The 26,017-nt window shown below is 33.8% G+C and overlaps 1 protein-coding gene across 6 annotated transcripts in view; it reads right to left on the bottom strand.

The window, feature by feature from the left end:
• The window catches only part of LOC132727407 (spectrin alpha chain, non-erythrocytic 1-like), a gene marked incomplete at its 5' end in the record, with an annotated part of 91,021 nt that overhangs the window by 3,239 nt on the left and 61,765 nt on the right, over positions 1–26,017 (bottom strand). For 2 of the 6 annotated variants that reach the window (XM_060712875.1, XM_060712877.1), the window contains 16 exon segments: positions 224–276; positions 606–908; positions 4,286–4,345; positions 6,517–6,705; positions 7,254–7,819; positions 8,297–8,391; positions 10,916–10,930; positions 13,501–13,614; positions 14,096–14,278; positions 16,399–16,497; positions 16,871–17,060; positions 19,497–19,714; positions 23,125–23,280; positions 23,807–23,998; positions 24,800–24,982; positions 25,529–25,663. In XM_060712875.1, coding sequence (XP_060568858.1) covers positions 224–276; positions 606–908; positions 4,286–4,345; positions 6,517–6,705; positions 7,254–7,819; positions 8,297–8,391; positions 10,916–10,930; positions 13,501–13,614; positions 14,096–14,278; positions 16,399–16,497; positions 16,871–17,060; positions 19,497–19,714; positions 23,125–23,280; positions 23,807–23,998; positions 24,800–24,982; positions 25,529–25,663 — 2,751 coding nt within the window. 6 annotated transcript variants of the gene reach the window in all.

Below are 26,017 nucleotides of genomic sequence, written 5' to 3'. Positions count from 1 at the left end.
AAATCCGGCAGCTTACTTAGACAGGACAAATCAGTGCTAGTATAAATTATCAAAGAAAATATTTACGAAATATCATATTCTAATATTTTTACAAGAAGCAATTGGCAGTTACTTATTCAGGTATCTTAATTTGCAAGTTTAAGCCATAAAGTTACAAGATAATTCATATATTAAAGAATTCATGAGCAAAAAATTCTTAAAAACAAACAATTATTTAACTTACCCTTGGTTCATCTGAATACTTGACCATATTGTTATCATGGCTAGAGGCTGTTTCTGCAATATAAACATTGCCAAAACTGACTACATGTACATTTCAATTCAACACATACCTATAACTTGAAACAAACTAAATATTTTCTTTGATATATATATTATCAGAAAAGATTAAAGGGAGGCAACTTCAAAACACAAATTTTTTTCTCATTTATTCTTATGTAGTTGTCTCTGATTGAAAACATTAGCTACTGTTAAACAAAATTACTACAATATCAAATGCCACAACACAGAAAAATATTGAGGCTGCACACCCTTTATCTGCTTTAAACAGAACCAATGACAAACAAGGTTCTAAGTAAGTCTTGCTATTGAAACAAACACAATACCTCGACTGTTTACATGTTGATCACGTCTCATGTCTTGCCTCTCAGCATGTTGTCTTTGAGGGGAACCAGGTTCTTGCCTTCTTGGGGAACCAGGTTCTTGCCTTCTCGGGGAACCAGGTTCTTGCCTTCTTGGGGAACCAGCGGTGGCTGCCTGATGGGAGGGGGTCGGCTCAGAAACGACAGAATCTTCAGGTATTGTTTGCACATGAGTGCCCTCTGTTGGTGAAACACTTCGACCTCGACCAGGAGGTGAAGGTGATCTCTGTACATCAAGTTCCGATGTATCTACGCTGGGTGCCATTTCTGAAACATAAGTAAATGTTCATATCAATATGGTCAACTAATACAACATAATTATAACAATATATACATGAACTGACACCAGTATCTAGAAATAAGAAGTGTAAAGATTATAGAGAAGAAATTTGAAAGCTATGATAAGTTGCATAATCATGTGTGTGTGAAAAATATGTATATTTAAAACATTTATTTTGTAAAAAAAACTATGAATGAAATATTTGTTTTTTAGAGTAAATATTGAAAAGAAATGTAGTACTCTATTTAGGAAGATATTAAAGACATTCAATTTATTATTTAAACAATTAGTATAAGAAATATTTAACATGAAAAGAAATCTGAAAAACAGAAAAAACCACTACCAATGTAAGCTGAAAATGTTAAAAACGCCTTTCTAAAAAGAAAACAACGTTTTCTAAACTAATAGAACTTGAAATCAGAGAGCCAAAAGCCCCAAATATTTATTTATTTATTATATTAATGAAGTTCAAATATGTTAACTAAACTATTTCAACCATTCACTTTACTTAACAAGGGACATCTAAAAGACCTTTAAGACCAAACAGAAGACAATTGCTTATTATTAAAACTGTTTATGATATGTAAAATTCAGAGGACAAGTTGTACTGCTAAATTTCTGAATAATTGAGCCGTGTCACGACAAAACCAACATAATGGGTTTGCGACCAGCATGGATCTGGACCAGCCTGCGCATCCGCGCAGTCTGATCCGGATCCATGCTGTTCGCTTACAGACCCTATAACAAGTAAAGAAACTGATAGCGAACAGCATGGATCCTGATCAGACTGAGGTGATCTGGCTCCATGCTGGTCGCAAACCCATTATGTTGGTTTTGTCATGACGCGGCTCATATAATCTTGTCCATCTCTGGACTTTATTGTTCATCATTATTATGGGAAATTTTCAAGACAATGTACGACTTGATCTGCAAACAGTGCAGACTATATCAGTAATCTTGGTCTGCACTAGTAGCACAGGTAATTGGTAGATTTTATAACCACAAGTAGAATTTAAGGGTTCAAGTGACATTATACTTTTTTTTTTTCATAACAATATCACTTAAATGATGACTGCCAAGTCAAAGAGGTCAATATGACTAATTGGTTTAGATAAAATTGTCTGAAAATCATTTTTTCTACCCCCTCACCCCCACTAACACCTTTGCTATTTTTTGTTGTAATTAAATACTGATGCATCAAACAAGCAGAATATATTACATATTCTTACAAAATTATTTTTCTGCCTAATATATAAGTGCATCTACAAGTAATGACGTTTTATCTTAAATGCGTACACATTTCATTTTCTGTTTTGGACTTTGATCACAAATCGCTATTATTTTTTTCCCCATGCAATTAATTAAATTACTTCTTAGATATCTGCTTAAATGTTTTCTATATTAGCAGAAAAACAAAAACCCATTTTATTATTCATTTTAATTATTAGAGACCTCCTCTGTGCAACTGTACATGCTTCATAACAAATACTATGTATTATGTCCATTTTGTTAAATTTCAATGCTCAAAATGAATCAGCAAGATATCATAATTATATTTTGCAAAAACTCCTTTGGCATGAAATACTTTTGTGTTCAACAACAACTTATATAACTAAATTAGCACAACACAAATTTATTACATCTAACACTCTTCTATACACACATTTAGCTTATTTAATGTTCTACACCATTAACCTGATAAAACTCCATTTTATCAACTGTCATCACCAGTATACAACCAGGCCAGCCTGTACATCCATGCAGTCTGACAAGGCTCTATTCTGTTGGTAGCTCTTTTTTTTGCATTTTGATACAGAAACCCCTTAAACATTGAATGGACTGTTCCAAATTCAAAGCTGGGCCATTCCATTACAGAAATTCAGCAGGTTAAGGATTAAATAGAACAAAAAATCTAGAAGAAAACTAGAAACTATCTACAGTTTTCTCTAGTTCCTGAACTGATTTCGAAACAAACTTCTACTAAATAACTACAAGCCAATTCTATTCTATAACATTTTTATCATAAATTTTTGTCAATTTGTTTGTCAGGAACAGGTGAGTTTTCACTTGAAAGTTGGGCATTCCTCAATTCTGCACAAATATCAAACAATTCTATGCAAATATTAGCTTTCAAAATTTGTATAGGTAAAAAGAGTGACTTTAAGAGCACTACCAAATTAATTGTCAGCCAAATTTACAAGGAGCCAAAATGTAAGCTGTTGTACACTATTGGCTCAAACTTGAGACCTTAAGATACAGGTATACCTTTACCCAGTGAGACCTGCTAGGATAATAGGACAAGCTCCAAATGATGTCAATGGTTAATTTTAGCCATTATCTGCCTACATTTATTTAAACAATGGCAACTCCTATCCTAATACATTGCTAAAGCAAAACACTGCAAACTAAAACGAAGCAAATAAAACAAGAGCTGATGGTTCTACAAAACAAGTGCTCCTATATGCAAATTTAAGGACTTAATTTCAGTGCAAATAGATTGTGTGAAAGGCCTATGGTCTACATTTGTTTCTATGGTCTATGGTAGGATCTTGTATCCATTTCTATGGTCCAAAGACTAGAATAATGAAATGATTTCTTTTTTGCTGTTGGAAACTGATATTATAACCACATTTGTATCTATGGGAGTGGGAGCTGAATTTTAGATTACCATAACATTACTGTTTTTACTCTGTTGATCAGAACTTTCATTTAACACAAAAACATACAGGTTGTAAAAGGGCCATTATGTTCTCATCAAAGGATGTTACAAATTAAGCTACTTAGGTAAGGTTAATGTAAATATTCTTAATCTTTTCTGAAATATACTGTAAGGGATAAACTGGAAGGTGGATGGGGAAAAAAATGGAAAACTGATAAAACTGGAATAATAGCACTCTTTTGAAGGAACAAATTTCTAAATAAAATCTGAATAAGGCTGCATTCAAAAACAATATTGCTGAATAAATGTTTTCTTTATTACCTTACACCTCACATTCACTTCTTTTTCCCCCCGCTATTTTTCACAAAATAGCATGTTAATATAAAACTCATTGTAACTAAAGTGAAAAGTGTCCCATGCATTTAGGGTAACATACAATTTTGACACATAGAATTCCAAAGAAACAAATTTGGCATATTACAAGATAAAGCAAAAACAAAATCTGAATCCCTCCACCAAATCAATTAGAAATCTTTTTACTAAATCCACATCAACCATGAGTAAAAGCAAATTGAAAGTACTTGTCCATGTGAGTTGTAAGGAAAGGCAAAAAAAATATATAAGGAGTGAACAGTAACACAAAAAATTGGGGTTAAAAAAAAATTGCATTATGAAAAAAAAAGAAAACTATTGATTTTAGTTCACCTCCGTCGTCTTCCTCTTCATTATGATTAAACTCCATGTCAGCAAACATTGCCGACTTCGCTGTAAACAACCAGTCAAATACATCATATATATCATACACCATAATTATATAGCACATACAATATCTAAATCAATGTCCCATGGTTTTCAATTCAAAGTTCACAACATCTACATTGCTATCCATTTTCATGTTTACAAGCACATTCCATATTTCTGTGGATGAATTTTGTGTTTTTTTCCAAGCTCTCACCAATTAAATAACTTCAAATAGTGGTAGTTGAGATCACAATTTTAAAGGTATTTATAACCTCACTTGTTCGATTCCCCCACCTAATCCAAGTTAAGTGGCATCTGTGCTAATATGATGAAAGAAGAGTGACCCAAGTGACCCTTCATACATTATTTCTGGCTTTAGTAAGCACTCTTGTAACAATTAAATGATTTAGCTAACAGAGAAAATACTTAAGTTTCAAACCTTAACAAATATGGTTAATAAATTATACAAACTTAAAGTTCACTAAGTATCATAGACCAGGCTGTTCACACCTTAAATTTATCCACAGAAATAATTGAGGTGAATTTTCTAAACAACACCCAACCAACTTAAAGACTACCTTTTTACACTTCAACATGCTACATTCATACATCATAAATACACAAATTTCACAAATTGTATCAAAACTACACTTGATTATCAAAGGTGGAATACATCAATATATATCAATTAATAGAACAATTTAGCAAATATTGGTTATATATGGAATTTTTAATACTTGCATTATTAATTATATTGAGAAGAAATATTAGAATTTAATCTCAGGAAAAAGAAGATGAAGATAAATGTTTGAATGTGAATGGCAAAAATGTCTTGCCTTTACTGTAAACTATCTTGACAGTAAAATCATTGAACGTAATCTACATGTATTTTGACAGTGAAATCCTTTATGGTAAACTATTTTGACAGTGAAATCCTTTGGTGTAAAATATTTCGACAGTGTAATCTTTTAATGTGAACTATTTTGACAGTGAAATCCTTAAATGTAAACTACCAAGTAGCAAAAAGTGCAGACCGCAATCAGATGGCACATATGAGCTTGATGATATTGGTTTGCACTGGTTGCTTGGGTACTCAAATTTAAAATAATGAATATATAAAATTAAAATTATGCTTTAACTGCATTTTCCACATTCAAACATTTACAATATAGCAAATTTCAGAATATTACATGTGAAATTCTAAAGATATTATATTCATTAGGTATAAAACTTATAATAGTTATAGTGGCAACATCTTAATAATGCATAACATAGCATGGCAAGCAAAACAGTTTTTTTGAAGACATTCTGGCCAAGCATCAATGTCAAGGCCAAATTTGTCACAGGGCAGACTTGTCTCAAGCCATTTAAAACCTATATCGCTAACCAACACATTTTAATGAGATTTTCTAAAATATTGCCACTTATATGGATTGCATTAAATCAGATGTCCCATAGTGTTATATCAAGGTTTCTTTTATTTTGACAACTAATATGGCAAGCAAATTTAATTATTATCAATGTTCAACTGCACTCATTACATACATTATATATTGTAAAAAATTTCAGTAATAAGCAAGCACAATTATTATCCTTGTTCATTATGGTAATATACACTGTCATTATATAGATGTGTTGTATTTTCCCGTTTCTGTAAAAGAACAAGGAGTGCAACTACAGAACATCTGTACAAAACCAGTCCAAATCAACTGCAATTCATCCCCTTACTTTTACTGTTGAGCAAACATTTCATTGATTTTGGTATTAAATTGGATCGTTTTTGTTTTTGTTAACTATGACATTATGTCATTCAATCATTTTCAAGCATATTTGCAGCATATTTAAGCATCATTACGCAATTTTCATTACAGTAATCATATTCAAGGACAATTAAGCACTTTTTTTCAGTTTTAAGCACTCTCTAAAGTGACTCAAATTTAAGCACTTTTAAAGACTGTATGGACCCTGTCAACTGATAAAAGTTCTTCATTTATCCAGACAAAACAGGTACCTATACCATGCATCTGACATTTCTCATGTCTAGTTTCTAAACCGAACCAAGATCAAAATTTCTTGATTATAGAATAAACTAGACCTTATATGAGTAAACAGTATCAAATGTGCACTAAAAAGATGTTGCCTATGTTAATAATGAATAATATGTTGATATCAAATAGATTTATCATAAAGCATACCAGCAAACTTGTTGATATTTCCCATCCATTCACCCATCTCGTTTTGACTTGGTACCTCCAGAAGGAACTCTGCTCCATCATGGAGTCGCAGACGTAATACATGCTTTTTCTTAGTATAGTCTGAAGCTACCTCACATACGGCCTGATGTACATTGAGTGGAGGGACAGCAGCCACTTTTTCTGAATACCCTGTAAAATTGTGTATCATCTATAGGTGTAAACAGGTGTATTTGTATTTAAATGTTCAAATGATGAAAAGGTTATTTCTTTGTAGTGAATAATTATGGACTATATCTCTCCAAACAGTATGATTTCTTGAATAATATCAGAAGTAAAAAGTAGAAGGGAAAATATATCAAGAAAATCTTACTACCAAGTGAAATATATCCCATAATCACTAAACAACAATTTTCTTTTTATCTAACATCATAGTCTTTAAACTGCTTGCTCCGAATCTGCCAAAAATTTGGAAAATAATAGTTATACCACATCATAAAAATCATTTCATTGATGTGCGTTTTCTGTTGTTATGCCTTTAAGTGTAAAGAACGGGAGCCAAAGTCCGGGAACAAAAGGTCAGTTTAAACAATGTGATACGACTTAAAATCTACACAGATTCTTATATAACTACATGATTGTATATATGTTATTTAAAGCACTTTTGACCATAAATACTATCTTTATGACACTTTAATGGTCTGTGATTTTATGTGATCTGTCTGAAACTTCTAACTTACCATCTTTGTCTTTAAAGAAACACAATAATTGTCCGAATAAAACTGCATAAAAGTTTTTCCACGATCTAATAGTTGCTTTCTTTCCACCACTTTGTAATTCCTGTTTTCTTTCTAAAGCACCTTCCATTTCTGCGGGTGGTAAATTTTCTGGAAGCCTATGTTTATCTTTGAAACTTCTTGTTCGTCTCCTTAAATTAAAACTAGCAGTCCGTTTTTTCTTGTCATCACTTTTCATATGTTCTAAATGTTTTTGTTTAGGACTTGATGGGGACATGTGTTCCTTCTTTGACAAAGGAGATTTTGAATCATGTGACATCTCTGGGGGAGGGGCTGCTGGTAAGTCGGGGGCGGGTTCATGTGGAGTATCATCAGGAGGCGGAGTTATTACTCCTTCACCCTGCCTAAATTCTTTCGCTTTCTGTAAGACAGGTGGTGGTTGACTAAGCTCACTTTCACCGCGTGTTCTAAAACTAATTGCACGTCTTACACCTGCTGAACTCTCCTTGTTCATTTTGATACTGCTGGATCTGCCAAGTATGTTCTTTGCAGCATTCTTGTCTAAACCTCTGAAATATACAAACATGCAGTTTTGTTATATATCCTATCATCAAAGACAAACTTCAAGTATCAAAGTCTCAATACACCATTACATTATTTAACTGAACAAAAATCTATATCACAAATTCTGTAACCTGAGCCATCATAGCAAATAATAAAGATTATAATAATTATCACTTTGGCTTTCAGTTCTGATGAGGTATCCAACAGCCCAATCAACCTTTCTCCTGCAAGTTTTAAATAATCCATATTTCCTGTAGCGAATTTTCTTGCTTATTATATTTGAAATGCGTCAAAAACTTCTTAATGTAAAAGACATTGTTAAGTTAGACAGCAGTAACATGTAGGTTTACAATAGACTTTATGCTGGGTGCATAGACAAAACTATTGTTATCAGTGCTGACAGGTTTAAAGGAAGAAAAGACACCAACGCCCTTAGAAAAAAGAATTAAAATGCTTTTATAAAAAAAAAAAGATTATACTACCTCCCTTCATCTTCACTACCAGATTCGTCTCCGTCCGATTTTTGTCGTCTCAAAATTTCTTGTGCTTTCAACATATCTTTCTCGCGTCGTCTTTCCTACAAAATATACATAGAGTCTGTAATTTCAAAAGAATTTCACATCTTACCTACTGGTACCTAAAGAGACTTTAAGACTAAAATCATAAGACTTAGACTATAACACAATGTCACATTACAATTATCAGATGATTCCAACTTAAGCTAAAAATATATACATATATTTCTTTACGAAAAATAATATTATAAAAAAAACCCCTCTGTTTTAATAACACTCCAACAAATGAAAAATATAGAGAGAAATATCATTAACAAAAATTCTTATCATTAAATGCATGTATCCTTAAAACAGAAAATTTAGTGATAGAGCTAATGGTGCATTTTGACCTTGAATTAATTACTTATTATCAAAGAAAGAATGAACTACCATATTTAACAACAATACATCTGAAACTAACATTTAGTTATTCTGATTAAGTAGAAAAAGTGGCATATCATACAAGCAATAGATGGAAAACACACATCAAACACCATATAAAAGTGGATATTACTTTCTCTAAATAATTCATAATAGCACAAAACCATTCTGTACTAATCACAACACAAGCTATGAGCAGTGAAGTATTAGATATAGAACATAATGCTGTCTTATTAATATTCATAAATGATACCAGACAGATGAACACAGTGGCATAACTTCCTAAAGAAAGTGTAGGCTACTCCTTTTTTCCAGAAAAGTAAAGAAAGAAGACATTTATTTATCTGGCCTGCAATTTCTAATAATTCCCTAAATGTATGTATGCAGTCCATGTTTAACAAGGGTTCATTTGCATGCTAAGGCACAAAAAGTAGTTTTTGCTATCGAGTACAGACCCAAGACATGTCACCTATCATGCCTTTAAACAAATTCAGCCTTCACATAACTTTAATTAAGCTATGCCACCGATTGACTTTAAACACTAATTTTAGAGAACATGACTGTTCTGGCATTCTAATATACCCACATCTGAGAGATAATCTCAGGGTTCAAAAGTCAGACTACATATTCTATATACAGTTGACTCTCAATAAGTCAAAATCGGTTTACTCAAAATTCCGCCTTATTTGAATAATTTTTAAAGTCCCGTCAAATTTCCTTCTTTATCTTTGTATTTTAACTCCGCTTAGGTCAAATTTTGACTTACCGAGACTCCTGTTTAGTCGAAAAGAAAATTTGGTCCCGTCAATTAAAGTCCAACATATTTTCATCTCAATTAGTCGAAGTGTGAAAACAGCCGACTGATCAAAGGTCGGCGACATCAAGGTGAGATGTTGTCACTCGTGATCTACACGTTTCATAGTAATATTTAATTGCCGGTCATCATGTATTATTAACACGTCGTAAAAGTGTCTTTAATCCGTTTCAGGACTTAATTGGTTTTAACAGTTAGATAACTAAATTAAGATTTAATTACATTTCTTTAAAAAAGTTGACTCGTGCCAGTCTGACGGGTGTTAGTCAAATGAAAGCCTAGGTATTGATGTGTATTATCAACGTAAATGATATTTGTATAATTAATGTTCCGTCATATTGCATACATTAATTTGTACTTCCGGTTCACGATAGTTTCGTCCGATGATCAATTAAATCAAATATAATTGTGTGTTTATGTTTCACTATTAATATACATGTATTAAATTTTTGAATGATATATTTTTGTTCATTTATAATTTGTAGTTGAAAGTGATTTACCGTCATTTCAATGGTTAAATATTGCAGCACTGCCGCTAACAACAATAACAAACCTACTTCTTTGCACATTCAATCAGGTACATGTATATACATGTACCTATGTCAACGTTATGGCGGTAGTTCCACGTTACTCGAATTCCGTTTCTCTCGAAGTAAAATACCTAGTCCCTTGGATTTCGAGTTACCGAGAGTCAACTGTATATGTAAATAAAAATTTATCATCACACAAATTCACTGCATAGCATAACTATTATATTCTAGCAAATCAAAATGCTACCATGCATTACTTTAAAAAAGACACATGTAGTTACCTATAAGTATTTTTTTGATATTTTACCCACCAAAATTTAATTGGAATTTAATTGGAAAAAGATTTGATTAAAGCACACTTTATTCTCTGCATACAGAAGTGTAACATGCAACACAGTATGATAAACTTAACAGTGCAAGAAGTTCATTTAAAGTCACAGTAAAGGTCATATGGTGACATTCATCCTTAACATGATGACGCTGATCTAAAGTGCCCTTCTGTGCATCATTTCAAACTAAAGGCACCAGAGAAAACTAAAAAAAAAACTTTACTAAACTAACTCATCGTCTTCATTGGGATTCACACCCAAAAATGTAAGGGGGTGCCAAAATAGGTTCTGCTATGCAGATTTTGGAACTGCTTCAAAATAGGTTTGTAAATTCAACCTTTATCTGTACTGACAAGGTCAACAGGATTACTTTACATTTTTTATGACCAACCCTTTGCTAAGTGACAAAGTCATTTGATTTAATAAAGCAATGTATAAAAGCTAGCATTGAGATAATCTGTGTAGACAGAAACAAAGTGCATTATGACAATACCTCTGCAGAATGAATCTTCAGGAAAAGAAAACAAGAAAGTTGTTACTGTTAACATGAAAACAGAAAATGACACCACCAACAACAACAATTCACTCTTGTTATAAGCACGCAACAACTATTATAATCTACAAGTCATGAAATAAGAATAAGAAGAGTGTTATTTAGTGTTTTTTTATACATTACTGATGAAATATCACTTTTGGACAAAAATATTTTAGAAGTATGTTTATAGTATGCATAGTACTAGCTTCAATAAAGGCAGACCTTAGTTCCCCCATTACAAAGCAAGCCTGCAGTCTGCACAGAGCGTGACTATGCTCTTTGCTGTTTTTGTTCCATTGAAATATCTTAAATTAACAAGAGACAATTCCAAATTAAAATCTAGCTTCTATAACATAAATTGAGACCAAATGAACATTTTTTCTAAATTTTAGCTCTTTTTTCTTTCATTTATATGCTTAAAAAAGGGATTCACAAAGGTATTTTAACATGTTGGGACTTTTTTCGAACATCTGGTTGATTTTAGAACTGTCCACAGCTAATTTAGTGAATTTCAATATCAAAATGTTCTGAATAAAACTGATCATCAAACAATGTAGTGGAACAGAATTCTATGAAAGGGTAAAACAATTACAAAATCATGCTAGGAGGACAACATTTTTCTTTTGATAGTTTCATCATAGTAAGAGAAAATGTTGATTCAAGAAGGCGACAACATCTGCCAGTCTCTGTTCATAATAGATCAACATAGCTGTGTCATTATTTAACAGCATATTAAAATAGACATAATATAATTACACTGTGTAAAAATAAGTTTTAAATTAAACAGGCTCTATAAGAATGCTCAATAAAGGTTAATATAAGCACAGTTCAAACACTGTTAGTATGAAAGTCAAGCAGCAGTTCTGCAAGAAAAATATGAAATGTCTCTGTTTATACTTGGATATTCTCAAGTTATATCAAGAGATAAAAAAAAATTTAATTTTTTTTTTTTTTTTTTCCTCCATGTTTTTCATGGAACCACAAAATAATAATGTTTCTACTTTCTGTGTGAAGTCTGCTATACTCAATAGTAGGTGTTATATTTAAAAAATTCACCTCTCAAATTACCATAATCATTTATTTGCTTCATTGATCATAGTCAAATTATACTCCCCACCCCGCAAATAATTTATGGTTTTACCCCCCTCCCCCCACCAATTATAGACTACTGGTAAAATTCAATAGATATAAGTGGCATACTACAAAATTAGTAAACAGATTTTCCCATTCTAATTTTAACATAAAGGAGAAGAAAAAAATGCCCTTTCATAATAGGTTTGAAGGATTCTTGTAAGATTCTGGTATTAATAGCATTATAAACAAAGAGTAAAAGATGAAAACAAGAGCTGGTAATCTATTCTACTTATGACACATACAGGCGGGGTCTGTAAATAAAACACATGTTATGTATAAATTGTTAAATTCTACTGTGCAAAACATAACATAAAGACATCTTATGAACAGACTACTGTATTTAACGAGTTGCAAATACAGTAGACAGTTCATTGGGATGACTAATATTATATATCTTATAGTTAAAGTGCAACCTTTTAATAAAAAAATTAGGTTAAAACAATTCTTATCAAAGTGACCATAGAAATTTTAATAGCAATTATATGACTTCATAACATATTTTTCAATTAAGAACACAGAAATCAAAATTGGTAAAAATTTCAACTGCTCTCAAAGAAATCAGAATAAGTCTCCCTATCTTTTCTGTTTTGTTTTCATTTTCTAACACAAGGCATCACTGGAAAAAGGTTACACTATAACATGGGTTATATCAAAGTGCAGCTACCTGATCAATAATGAATAAACACGCATAAATTCATAAACTAACTAATATCAATATCAATAATACAAATATTACCATAACAAATTGTTATTAACACTTGCTGCGATAAGCTATAAGCTTAAATTGAATCTGAAATCTGACTTTTCTTTAGATCCTTACTACTTATTCTTTTAACTTAATAGCATCACATTGATATGTAAATGTACAAGGAAATGAAACAGTCACCAATTCAATAAATATTTATCCTGGACAAAATTAAGATAATGTTATGCCCCGCAAAAAATAAGCAGCCGCCGACTTAAGTTCCATAAGCCTAAATTTCATCAACACCATCTTTAAGCCTTTACCAACAAAAATCATGCTTACAATAATGATGATGATAATAATAATAATAATGATGCACCAGTCATTTGTTATACCATCCCAATACCCTGAAATATTGCAGGAAGTTTCACTTTGGGATTGTAACACACTGCTAAAAACTCTCAATCCAGATTTGCTAAGTCAAACATCCCCCCCAATCCCTGGCCATTTTTGTTGCAAAATTAAAATCAATGCATTAACCCAGAGCAGTAAGACCAATTTCCCCTGCAATCCCAAAACTTCCCAAGTTCAAATTTGGCAGTAACAAACAACTGGTACATTATATTAAACACATTCTATAAAACATGGAAGGTCGGGATAAAGTGACATTAATGATATCAATACATTAGTACTGACAATATAGCCGGACCATTACCATACTTACATCCATGATCTTAGCTTGTTCCTTTCTTCTCATCTCTTCAAGTCTGTCTTTCTCCCGTCTCGCCTCCTCGGCCTCTCTAAACTTCTTGTTCTTGTCTTCTACACCCTGTTCTAACTGTAAATACAATAGCAATACTGATATAACAATTTAAAGTAACACATGAAAAGAGAAATGCAACTTTGACTTAATGTTTTCTTTCACATCACCTTTCGTAAGAAGGAATGATTTTAAGTTAAAACTGAATAGTTAAGGTTATATAAATGGTGACTTTCGGAAGAACACCGTTTAAAATGAAGGGTTTGTTCATCTGAATTGAGCAGACTGTCTGATATCACCATTTATTTCACACCTTATAAAATATAACATATAAACTCAGTGTTTCAATCACATGATGTTCCAGTAGAAATCAGTATCTAATTCAATTGCATATCTTACTCCATGTAGCCTCATTTCCATTTTCAGGTTCAAAAATTTATTTCATTTCCTTATTGTACCTAAATTCTGTCAAAATGTCAAAAAAATAAAAAATTCCTGTGAAGGTAAAAAAAGCACTTTTCAACGAAATGCCAGATTGAAGTATATGCGGGAAACTTACCATTGTAGCCCTCTTGATGGCGGAGAACTTTTCTTCCTGAGCATCTACAGTTTTCTCAAAGTCCTGCTGTCGTCTCAACAACTCCTCTACTATTGTAATGTTATCACCAAAGTTCTTGTCCTTGGTCTGATTCTCTCTTACTGACATCCATCCTTCCAGCTGTTCCATCTCATGTTTCAATTGCTACATTTTGTAAAATATATACAATTGTTAGGAGTGCTTAAAACGAAATAAATTAAGTCATCTATTATTAAAAACCAATCGCTAATGGCTTTACAGGATATGGAGTACACTTTTGAATATACAGTCCCCTCCAAAAGTTTCCGGACAAACATTTTTTATTGAAATATACTATGTAATTTGCTTATTTTACAAGTTTGAAACAACAGAAGTACATTAAAATAAGGTGTGATAAAGAAAGGTAATAAATTAACATAGTCAGTGTGCAAAAAGTCATTATTTGTGCCAAAAATTGCTTTTTCCCTAAAACCTATGTTTTTTGTGGTACATTTCAATTAACCTTAAAGTGAAGTGTATGGGAAAAACATTCCAAAATCAGGAAAAAAGTAAATTGTAATGAGTATGATAACATGTGGAAACAGTTGTCATTTCTTTCCTTAAAAAGAAGAATGCTGTCAGACGGATCAGGGTGTTCCTGTTGTAGAGATTGCACGCCAGCTTGGGAGGTCAAGGTAAGTCATTCTCAGTTTTTTAATATGCATTTTGTATTAAATTTAAGTGTCACATAGTGTTGCATTGTTGTTTCAGGCAAGCAAAAGTAAGAATTTCCCCCTTTTTTAACCCTCACATGGATTTTGTATTTCAGGTCAACAGTCTACGAGGCACTACAACGTGGTCAAGAGAGCGGTTCCCATGCTCCTAGACCACAATCTGGAAGCCCCAAGGTCTCCAACATGAGGAATGACAGGCCACTCATGCAAACTTCCCTCCAGAACCATAAATTAACAGTTCCTGCCATGAGGCTGGTCGGGCAGGAAGGTGTAGTGAATGCTTCAAATTCTACTGTGAGACGCAGACTTAATGCCGCTGGCCTCAATGGACATTTAGCAGTTAAGAAGCCTCTTTTAAGTGTCAGTCATCTCCAACTGCCATTGGAGTTTGCTTGCCATTATGAACACTGGTCTTATGTAGACTGGTCAAATGTGTTATTCACGGATGAGTCAAAAGTCAGGTGTAGGCGTACCGGTGAAAAGTTCAGGGATAATTGTGTGATTCAAACTGTGAAGTTTGGAGGTGTTGGGGTGATGGTGTGGTGTGCCATGACATACAGGGGGGCATACATGCCTACTAGAGATGATGGATGGTTAAATGGAACAGGATATGTGAACATTCTGAAAACTTTTGCAGTGCCATCAGCCCCTCTCCTGGGATATGGGGACAATGACTGGCACAGGATGACAATGTGTCAAGCCATAGAGCTAGACTAGTACAGGAGTGGAAGGAGGGCAATGACATAAGGTGTCTGGATTGGCCCCCACAATCACCAGACCTCAATCTCATAATAAACTTGTGGTGGAATGTGAGGTGTGGACTTAAGAATCAATTAAGATTCAACATGGGTGAACTGGGGGCAAATGTAGTAGCATCATGGGAGTCCATAACAAGAGAAAGGTGCTCTCGGCTTGTGAGAGGCATGCCTAAAAGAATACAGGCTGTCATTGAAGCCTGCAAAGGGCATACCAAGTATTAAGGTGCACAAACTGTAAGGTATGAACAAGGACGTTTTGAGGACAATTGGACTGCTTCAGATAATTTTGACCGATTATTTACATAATTGGCATCAAGATGTTGACAATTGTTTTTTTCGCTAATGTTTGATGTTATTGTTGAAAATTAAAGAGATATTTATTCCGTTGGCTGTTAATTCATTGATATTTCTTTCATTTTATATGACTTGTGACTATGTCCAGAAACTTTTGGAGGGGACTGTATATCAAACAAAGAAATTTTTATTTTGGTCATATAATAAAACATTACTAGTATGAAGATTTTGTGAATATCCAAGTAATACTTATTGACCTGGCAAATGTTATATTCACCTCATCATTGTACAATAATTGTACAGTCATCATTCTCCAGAGTTTCTATAATTTTTCATCCCACAAACTGCCTACTGATTGAATCTCAAATAAAATTTCAACAAACAATTATGGTTGTAGGACACACAGAAAAATCCACTAGACAGCAGACAATATCAAAACATGGCCAACAAAATTTCAAGTAAACACTTTCTTTTCAACAGGTCTAGTTAAGAACATAGTGTAGAACATATTTTACAATACCTGTGCCTCCAAGTTCTGTTCACATAAGACCTTTGTCTGCTCTAATGTGGAAAGTAATAGTTTCCATGCAGAATTCAAGTCTGTAATTTTTGCTTCAATCTAAAAAAGACAGAAATTTTATTACTGTCCTTTAAACATATTCTTTTTGGAGCAAAAATGTAAGGTTCATACAAATGTTAGGGGCATATTGAATATCATTGAAATTGAAATCCCACAAGCTAACATTGAAAAGGTAAAAACTGAAATCAAAGGACTGATCAATGATACAAATTCTGCATAGGTTAGACTATTTCTAGTTAAAAGTGTACATTTGTCAAATCAACCACACAATTAAATGTAACCATGTAACAAAATGTGAGGAAAAACTTGGAAGAGATATCTATGCTTGTAATACTTAGAGGATGACAGCAACAAATCATGAAATGTAACATATTATCGTTTTGATTTGATTGTTTCTAAATATAACATATACCTGATCACTGAGGAAATGTTTCTCATCAATCATAACTTGACCTGTCTGTAGGAACCTATTTACAGCATCTTTTCTCGAATCCACCTCAGAACGGTGCTCCTTCCAGCGTGACATACTGGCCTCTGCACCTTGAAGGTCTCGAGGAAACTCCATGGCTGTAATCACTGCCCTCATCTCACTGATCCAAGCCCTGTTGATAAACAAAGAAAGGATGTTAAATGTTTTATTTCATAGGTCTATATAAATGACTGTCTCTAATATTTCAAATGATGCATTTTAAACAATATACAAAATTAAAGGCATTAACTTTTTAAGACTTTATCATCTCTCAACAATGAAACTACTTTTTCAACTTGTCTTCATTTTGGTGAAGGTAACCACTAATATAACTAGAACTATCACTAAATGTGATTAATACCCCCACAAGTCTGCTTCGGAAATGAGGATGTTACTAGTAACAGAATACCTTGTAATAGAATTGAAACATAGAGTTATGGTTGTGGGCAATTAAAGATAATTGTGGTTCATGTATGTTGCATTTCCTTTCAATGTGGTTGGCCATTGATGAAGTTTAATTGAATTACTCTGTAATAAGTCCAGAGAGACAAAGAAAAAGAACAAAGGGCAATAACTCTATAAATACTGAAGATAGAGTTATAGTTCTTGTGCACTGCACTTCCTCTTATTGTGCTTGACCATTGTATGAAGTTGTTTTGAATTCCAACCAGAACGTTTTAAGTTATGCTCCGGACAAGGAAAAGTATCAAAGGGCAGTAACTCTGTATTTTGTCAAAATGGAGTTATGGCTCTTGTGCACTGCACTTCCTTTTAATGTCCTTGACAACTGTATGAAGTTGTACTGAATTTCAAACAGTAGTTTTCAAGTTATGCTCTGGACAAGGAAAAGTACCAAAGGTCAATAACTCTGTAATTAGTCAAGATGGAGTTATGGTTCTTGTGCACTGCACTTCCCCTTATTGTGCTTGACCATTGTATGAAGTTGTTTTGAATTCCAACCAGTAGTTTTCAAGTCATGCTCTGGACAAGGAAAAGTAACAAAGGGCAGTAACTCTGTAATTAGTCAAGATGGAGTTATGGTTCTTATGCACTGCACTTCCTCTCAATGTGCTTGACCATTGTATGAAGTTATAATGAATTCCAACAATAAGTCTTCAAGTTATGGTCCAGACAAAAGAAAGCAATGGAAAAGTAACAAAGGGCAATAACTCTGTAATTAGTCAAGATGGAGTTATGGTTCTTGTGCACTGCACTTCCCCTTATTGTGCTTGGCCATTGTATGAAGTTGTTTTGAATTCCAACCAGTAGTTTTAAAGTCATGCTCTGGACAAGGACAAGAAACAAAGGGCAGTAACTCTGTAATAAGTCAAAATGGAGTTATGGTTCTTGTGCACTGCACTTCCTCTCAATGTGCTGGACCATTGTATGAAGTTATAATGAATTGCAACAATTAGTCTTCAAGTTATGGTCCGAACAAAAGAAAGCAATGGAAAAGTAATAAAGGGCAATAACTCTGTAATTACTTTAGATAGAGTTATGGTTCTTATGCACTGCACTTCCTCTCAATATGCTTGACCATTGTATGTAGTTATATTGAATTCCAACCATTAGTCTTCGAGTTATGGTCCGGACAAAAAAAAAAGAAGGCAATGGAAAAGCAACAAAGGGCAATAACTCTGTAATTACTTTAGATAGAGTTATGGTTCTTGTGCACTGCACTTCCCCTTATTGTGTTTGACAATTGTATGAAGTTGTTTTGAATTCCAACCAGTAGTTTTCAAGTTATGCCACGGACAAGGAAAAGTAACCAAGGGCAATAACTCTGTACTTAGTCAAGACAGAGTTATGTTTCTTACGCACTGCACTTCCTCTCAATGTGCTTGACCATTGTATGTAGTTATATTGAATTCCAACCATTAGTCTTCAAGTTATGCTCCGGACAAGGAAAATGCAACGGACAAAAAAAAAAGCAATGGAAAAGCAACAAAGGGCAATAACTCTGTAATTACTTTAGATAGAGTTATTGTTCTTGTGCACTGCACTTCCCCTTATTGTGTTTGACAATTGTATGAAGTTGTTTTGAATTCCAACCAGTAGTTTTCAAGTTATGCCCCGGACAAGGAAAAGTAACAAAGGGCAATAACTCTGTAATTAGTCAAGATAGAGTTATGATTCTTGTGCACTGCACTTCCTCTCAATGTGCTTGACCATTGTATGTAGTTATATTGAATTCCAACCATTAGTTTTTAAGTTATGCTCCGGACAAGGAAAATGCAACGGACGTCTGGACCGACCGACCGACCGCCCGACCGACCGACCGACCACCGGGTGACTCCTATATACCCCCCCAAACTTCGTTTTTGGGGGTATAACAATGAACATTAAAAAAATAAGACCTGCCTTCTGAACAAAACAAAATTATTATGAGACTTCATAATTATACTATTAGGAGTATTTAACAAAATCTCTCTAATACCAAGTTAACAGAATTATTGCCAAAAAGGAACCATAAACCTTTCTCAATACCAGCAAAGGAGATAACCCTCATTAACTTCTTTAAATCAAAACTGACAATATTGGTCGTATTATAAAACAGTCCTAAACGTACATTAATTCTCTGTAGTCATTGAAGTACATCTGTAATTGTTCCGCTTGGTTAAGTTTCTCTTTCCTCATCGCAGCTTTTTCCACGAGGATATTCCAGGCCTGTACCATTTCTTCATGTTTGGCAGCAATATGCTCCTGGGCATCTGGAAACTGACTGATCAACCTCTCAGCCTCCTTGGTGATAGACTCTACCTGCTCACTGATGGCCGCAAGGTCACGCTGTGAATTGAAATATTTATATTTTGCACTACAAGTTATTTCTTTGTTTCTTAAGGAAAGTAAGTATCAAAATTCAAAACACTATGTTGATATCATTTTGCAACTTTATAGTTTTAAACACATCAGATAACCCTTCAAAGCATATTCTTCACACAAAGACCAGAATAAAGCCATAAAATTTTTAAAGGCTAGCCACATACTAGCAACCCATTAAGTGTTTAAGACAAATGATTCAACAAGAATTTGTAACAGAGTTACCAACGCCCCCCGCCCTGGGAGTTTTATATGAAGCATAAAATTGTGCTATTTCAAAAGATTGAGGTATGGATCTCAGGACATTCAGTCCAAAATCATGATCAATGCTAGATCTGCAAATGTAACAATAAATTTGTTAAAAAAATAAAATGAAACACGGAATTTAAAAATCTATCATGTTAAGCTTTGACTTCTAAGTGTGAACTTGACCTTGGAGGTAGGGGAGCAGGTGTTGTGCATGACATAACGTCTTATTATTGTGACTATTTGTGCCAAGTTATTTCAAAATCCCTTGAACTATGAAGAAGTTCTAGATTCAATACAAAATATACCCTATAACAGACTATGTTAATTTTTGACCTCTAAGTGTGACCTTGACCTTGGAGGTAGGGATGCAGGTGTTGCGCATGACACATCCTCTTATTATAGTGACTATTTGTGCGAAGTATTTTCACAATCCTTTGATCTATGAAAAAATTATAGACCTGACACAAAATATACCCTGTAACAGACTATGTAAGTATTTGACCTCCAAGTGTGACCTTGACCTTGGAGGTAGGTGACCGGTTTTTGCGCATGACACATCATCTGATTATTGTTAACAATTATGGCAAGTATTTACAAAAGTCCTTCATAGATAAGAAAGTTATGGACTGGACACGACATATACCCTCAAATAGACAATGTTGACCTTGAATGAACAAGTACGACCTTGACCCTGAAGGTACGGGTCTGGTTGTTGCGCATGACACATCGTCTTATTATAACAAACATTTGTGCCAAGTTATCTCAAATTCCTTTGATAAATGACAAAGTTATGGACCGGACACGAAATATACCCTGTAACAGACTATGTTAATATTTGACCTCCAAGTGTGACCTTGACGTTAAAGGTAGGCAACTGGTTTTTGCGCATGACACATCGTCTGATTATTATGAACAATTATGGCAAGTATTTACAACAAGAGCCCGGTTTGAGCCGGGTGATGCTCCTCGAATAGGTTTTGGACACAGGAAAGTACACCTCTTGTAGTTTCAGAGTTATGTCCGTGGAAAAAGTTCAAAGTGCAATAATTCTAAAATTAGGCAAGGCAGAGTTACAGTTCTTTGCACTGCACTTCTAATCAATGTGATCTATCAACCTACAAAGTTTCTTGATGATATCTCTTATGATTTCCGAGTTATGTCCTGGACAATTCAAAAAGTAAAAATAAACAAAGGGCAATAACTCCAGAATTAGGCAAGGAAGAGTTATGATTCTTGTGCACTGCACATCTACCCATTGAGATTTATCTACCTACAAAGTTTCATGTTGATATCTCTTATAGTTTTACAGCTATGTCCTGGATAAGATTTTTCTAAAAGGGGAGATTATTCAAAAATAAAGGCTTAACAGAGTTATGGTTCTTTTGCACTGCACCTCTACTCAATGAGATCTATCTACCTACAATGTTTCATGTTGATATCTCTTATAGTTTTAGAGTTATGCCCGGACAAGATTTTTCTATAAGGGGAGATAATTCAAAAACCAGGCAAAATAGAGTTATGGTTCTTTGACACTGCACTCCCCCTTGATTGCCCTCTACCACTGTATGAAGTTTCAACAAATTATCTCCAAGGGTTTTCAAGTTATGTTCCGGACAAAGTTCAAGTTCAAAGTATTAAAATAAACAAAGGGCAATAACTCCAAAATTAGGACAAAAAGAGTTATTGTTCTTATGCACTGCACATCTACGCATTGAGATCTATTCACCTACAAAGTTTCATGTTGATATCTCTTATAGTTTTAGAGTTATGCCCCAGACAAGATTTTTCTATAAGGGGAGATAATTCAAAAACCAGGCAAAATAGAGTTATGGTTCTTTGACACTGCACCCCCCTCAATGCCCTCTACCACTGTATGAAGTTTCAACAAATTATCTCCAAGGGTTTTCAAGTTATGTTCCGGACAAAGTTCAAAGTATTAAAATTAACAAAGGGCAATAACTCCAAAATTAGGATGAAAAGAGTTATTGTTCTTATGCACTGCACATCTACCCATTGAGATCTATTCACCTACAAAGTTTCATGTTGATATCTCTTATAGTTTTAGAGTTATGCCCCGGACAAGATTTTTCTATAAGGGGAGATAATTCAAAAACCGGGCAAAATAGAGTTATGGTTCTTTGACACTGCACTCCCCCTCGATGCCCTCTACCACTGTATGAAGTTTCAACAAATTATCTCCAAGGGTTTTCAAGTTATGCTCCGGATAAGACAACGGACGGACAGACGGACGGACGGACAGACGGACAAGGCGCCGACTATATGCTCCCCCGAAATTTTTCGGGGAGCATAAAAACCCTTCATAGATAAGAAAGTTATGGACCGGACACGACATATACCCTCAAATAGACTATGTTAATATTTGACCTCCAAGTGTGACCTTGACCTTGAAGGTAGGTGACTGCTTTTTCCGCATGACACATCGTCTGATAATTGTGAACAATTATGGCAAGTATTTACAAAATCCCTTCATAGATAAGAAAGTTATGGACCGGACACGAAATATACCCTGTAACAGACTATGTTAATATTTGACCTCCAAGTGTGACCTTGACCTTGAAGGTAGGTGACTGGTTTTTGCGCATGACACATCGTCTGATTATTGTGAACAATTATGGCAAGTTTTTACAAAATCCCTTCATAGATAAGAAAGTTATGGACCGGACACGACATATACCCTCAAATAGGCAATTTTGACCTTGAATGAGCAAGTGTGACCTTGACCCTGGAGGTAGGGGTCTGGTTGTTGCGCATGACACATCGTCTTATTATAATAAACATTTGTGCCAAGTTATTTCAAATTCCTTTCATAAATGACAAAGTTATGGACCGGACACGAAAGTGTGACGGACGGACAGACGGACGGACAGACAGACAGACGGACGGAGCCTATTTCTATATCCCCCTTTTTTCTTCGAAAAGGCGGGGGACAATTAATCTGAGCAATAGTAACCACTGGAATTAATAGACCTTAAAATTACTAACATTTATTACACATACTTCTGCTAAAGTTAGAAATATCATTTTCTATCCACAGTGTTACAAGTCTGTTTATTAATATAAACTAATCTACCTGAATCCAAAAACAATATCACAAACTAATAAATTACCTCCATGATTTCATGTTTGCTAACTAATGCTTGTGCAGTTTCAAGGTCATGGCCAAAGTTATCACTGGAAACAACGCCTTCTTTTTCCTGTATCCATTCCAGAGTGTCGTCTGCATCACGTCCATATATATGGACTTGTTTTGCAGCCATGAGTGCCTGAATTCAAAAGATTCATTTAAACAATTTTACATTAGCAGATAAAATGCCTTACCTTTAGTGTTTAGCCAAGCCAGATAAAAATCTGACCAAATATTTGATGGTGCCTTAATTTTAGAATTCTTACACTAAGGTCACTTGAATGAACAACAGACTGTTCTAATTCAAAATCGGACAAGTACATCACATAAAACTAAGTTTCAATGATTATTTACTATTTCTTGATTATCAATATAAATCTTATGAGATCATATAGTTGTTCTATCAATTTATTGCAAGATGTAAATAATAAATTCAGAAAATATTTCATTTTTACCCTATTTTGAAAGAATTTTTCTTCCAAATTATTGATTTTTTCATTGTTTTTATGCTCTTGTTGGGATTCAAGGGCTCTTCAACATCTAAGGATAAATTGGTTAATTTTGATTTTATAGAAAGGATCTTAGCGTGCAACCAGGAACCTTCCAAAAACTTTTAAAACATGTCATCTACAATAATGCTCGGAAAATAACCAAGAACTATGTACCTCCTGTCTAGCATTGGTAACTTCCTTTAGCTCCGCCCACATCTGTGTAATTTCAGTGTTCTTTTTCTCAATCTTATCTTTTTCATAGTGATCAGCTTCAATCATTGCCGCAGCTTTACCTTGAAGTGTTTTAACACGGTCCTCACTTGCCGTCAATTCATGCATGAAGTCGTCAAACTTCTGCTGCAAGATCTGTAATAAACAGAATGTGGAACAGTTTGAATACTAGCATAGTAATATTATTTTGATTCAGCCAAGTCTTTTATTTTAGTTAACAATACAAAACTTAAACTAACTAAAATGATTCTATATACTAGTTCAGTTTTTTCTTCCTCTTCATTTTACTACGGAAAAACTAATGTCATTTAGAATATATGTCATTTTAATTCGGTTGGGTTTCAAGGCAAACCAACAATCTTACATTCTAGCTTTACTGGTTGAGGAAGACTTTCAAAGATCTTCAGCACATATTTCATGCACAAATAAACAAGGACCTCTACCCATCTTGTGCAAACTAACTGGATAAAATTCTGAACGTGAAAAAATTCTGCAGTCCCAAGCAGGATTTATATCAACAATGATTCAACAGTGATGAGGGGTAAAGGATTTGAAGTCAGTGGTCTTACACAACTGTAACCAAAGGATATATTCTAGACTATAAAATAGAGAAAAACGAAATCCCTAAAGAATGCACAAAGCAACATAATTGAAAATGTTACAGGCTCTGTTTGATTAAGCCTGTTTATGGATGGTACTGGAAAGTGCAAGTTACTATCCAAGCCCCCTAGCATTGGCTTAAGCAGAATTCAACATTTAAACATGAAAATGGTGAAATTTTGAATTTAGTAACATCCGCAGATGTGTTCATACAGCAGTTATCATGGAACCTTCAATGTGACACTGCATGCATTTCATGAAAAGCAGCATATGGTCCCCAAGTAAAAGAAAGCACAAGCCCTAAACGAGAAAACATAGGACAGAATTAAACCAAACCTCAACATGTTCAAGATCCTGACCATAGTCTTCAGATGCAGCTATCACAACCATGTCAGCTATCCATATAGACACCTCTTCACATTCACGATAAAATTCAAACATGGCACGTGTCTCCATTAACTTCTTCCTTCGCTGACTTGTCAAATCTTGTAACTCACTGTATTTATTCTCTATTGAAGCCTTAAAACATTAAACAAATTAGTGCTATGTTTAAATATATTACACTTGTAAATGAGAACTGTTACAGAGAACTGGTTTTTTATCCATAATTACCCCACAGCAAAATTAATAATTTGAGGTGCTTTTTTGGCATATATAATTGATCTGTAGGGTGAGATACTTTATATTGTAATGTCAGAGCCAGGTAATTTTCAAAATAGATGTATACCATGTTGACAATATTTGAATGGCTGATAACAAAAAAAATCCTTAAGTTCCCACGAGTAAAATCTCTTCCAATTTTCAACATATTATCTCTTTACAAGAACATCATGCATATGATGGTTATGGATTGCCCTCAAACAGTTTAAAAATAGAAACTTGTCTAATGACCAAGTTTTTTTCATATTAGATCACTTGAAACCTCATATCTGAAGTTAAAAAGTAAAACATGTAAAACAAATTTCAATCATTATGTTCATTGGCTTTCAATCTACCAGCACTTAAGGAGTAAATCTTAATGCACACAAGAATCAGATTTAAAAGAACATGAAAATTTAAAGTTACCTGTTGTGTTTTAATATTCTCACTATCAAAATGGCTCTTGTCAACAAGGCTTCTGCTGAGTGCAGAAAGTTCACCTATATTGTTCTGAAAGTTATCAATATCTCTTTCTAGAGCATCCAATTTCTTCTGTAACATCTGAAAATATATAGTATCTATGTGAATGTACACTGCCAGCATCATTTAAATGTATCATAAACATGTAGCATCAATGTAAATGTATAGCATCTATGTCAATATGTAGCATCAATGTAAAGATGTAACATCAAAGTTAATATACAGCATCAATGTAGATACATATAGCATCAATGTAGATATATAGCATCAATGTAGATATATAGCAACAATGTCAATATGTAGCATCAATGTAAAGATGTAGCATCAATATAATACCATAAATATAAAAAATAGCATCAATATAAATATATAGCATTGATGTAAAGCTGTATCATCAATAAATATGTATTGTCTATGTAAACATATAGCATCACT

This window comes from Ruditapes philippinarum, unplaced genomic scaffold (assembly GCF_026571515.1).
Source record: "Ruditapes philippinarum isolate M1 unplaced genomic scaffold, ASM2657151v2 ctg86_1_1_1_1, whole genome shotgun sequence".
Taxonomy (NCBI): Eukaryota; Metazoa; Mollusca; class Bivalvia; order Venerida; family Veneridae; genus Ruditapes; species Ruditapes philippinarum.
The sequence above is the reverse complement of the archived record's forward strand: the minus strand, read 5'-3'. Positions and strand labels throughout refer to the sequence as shown.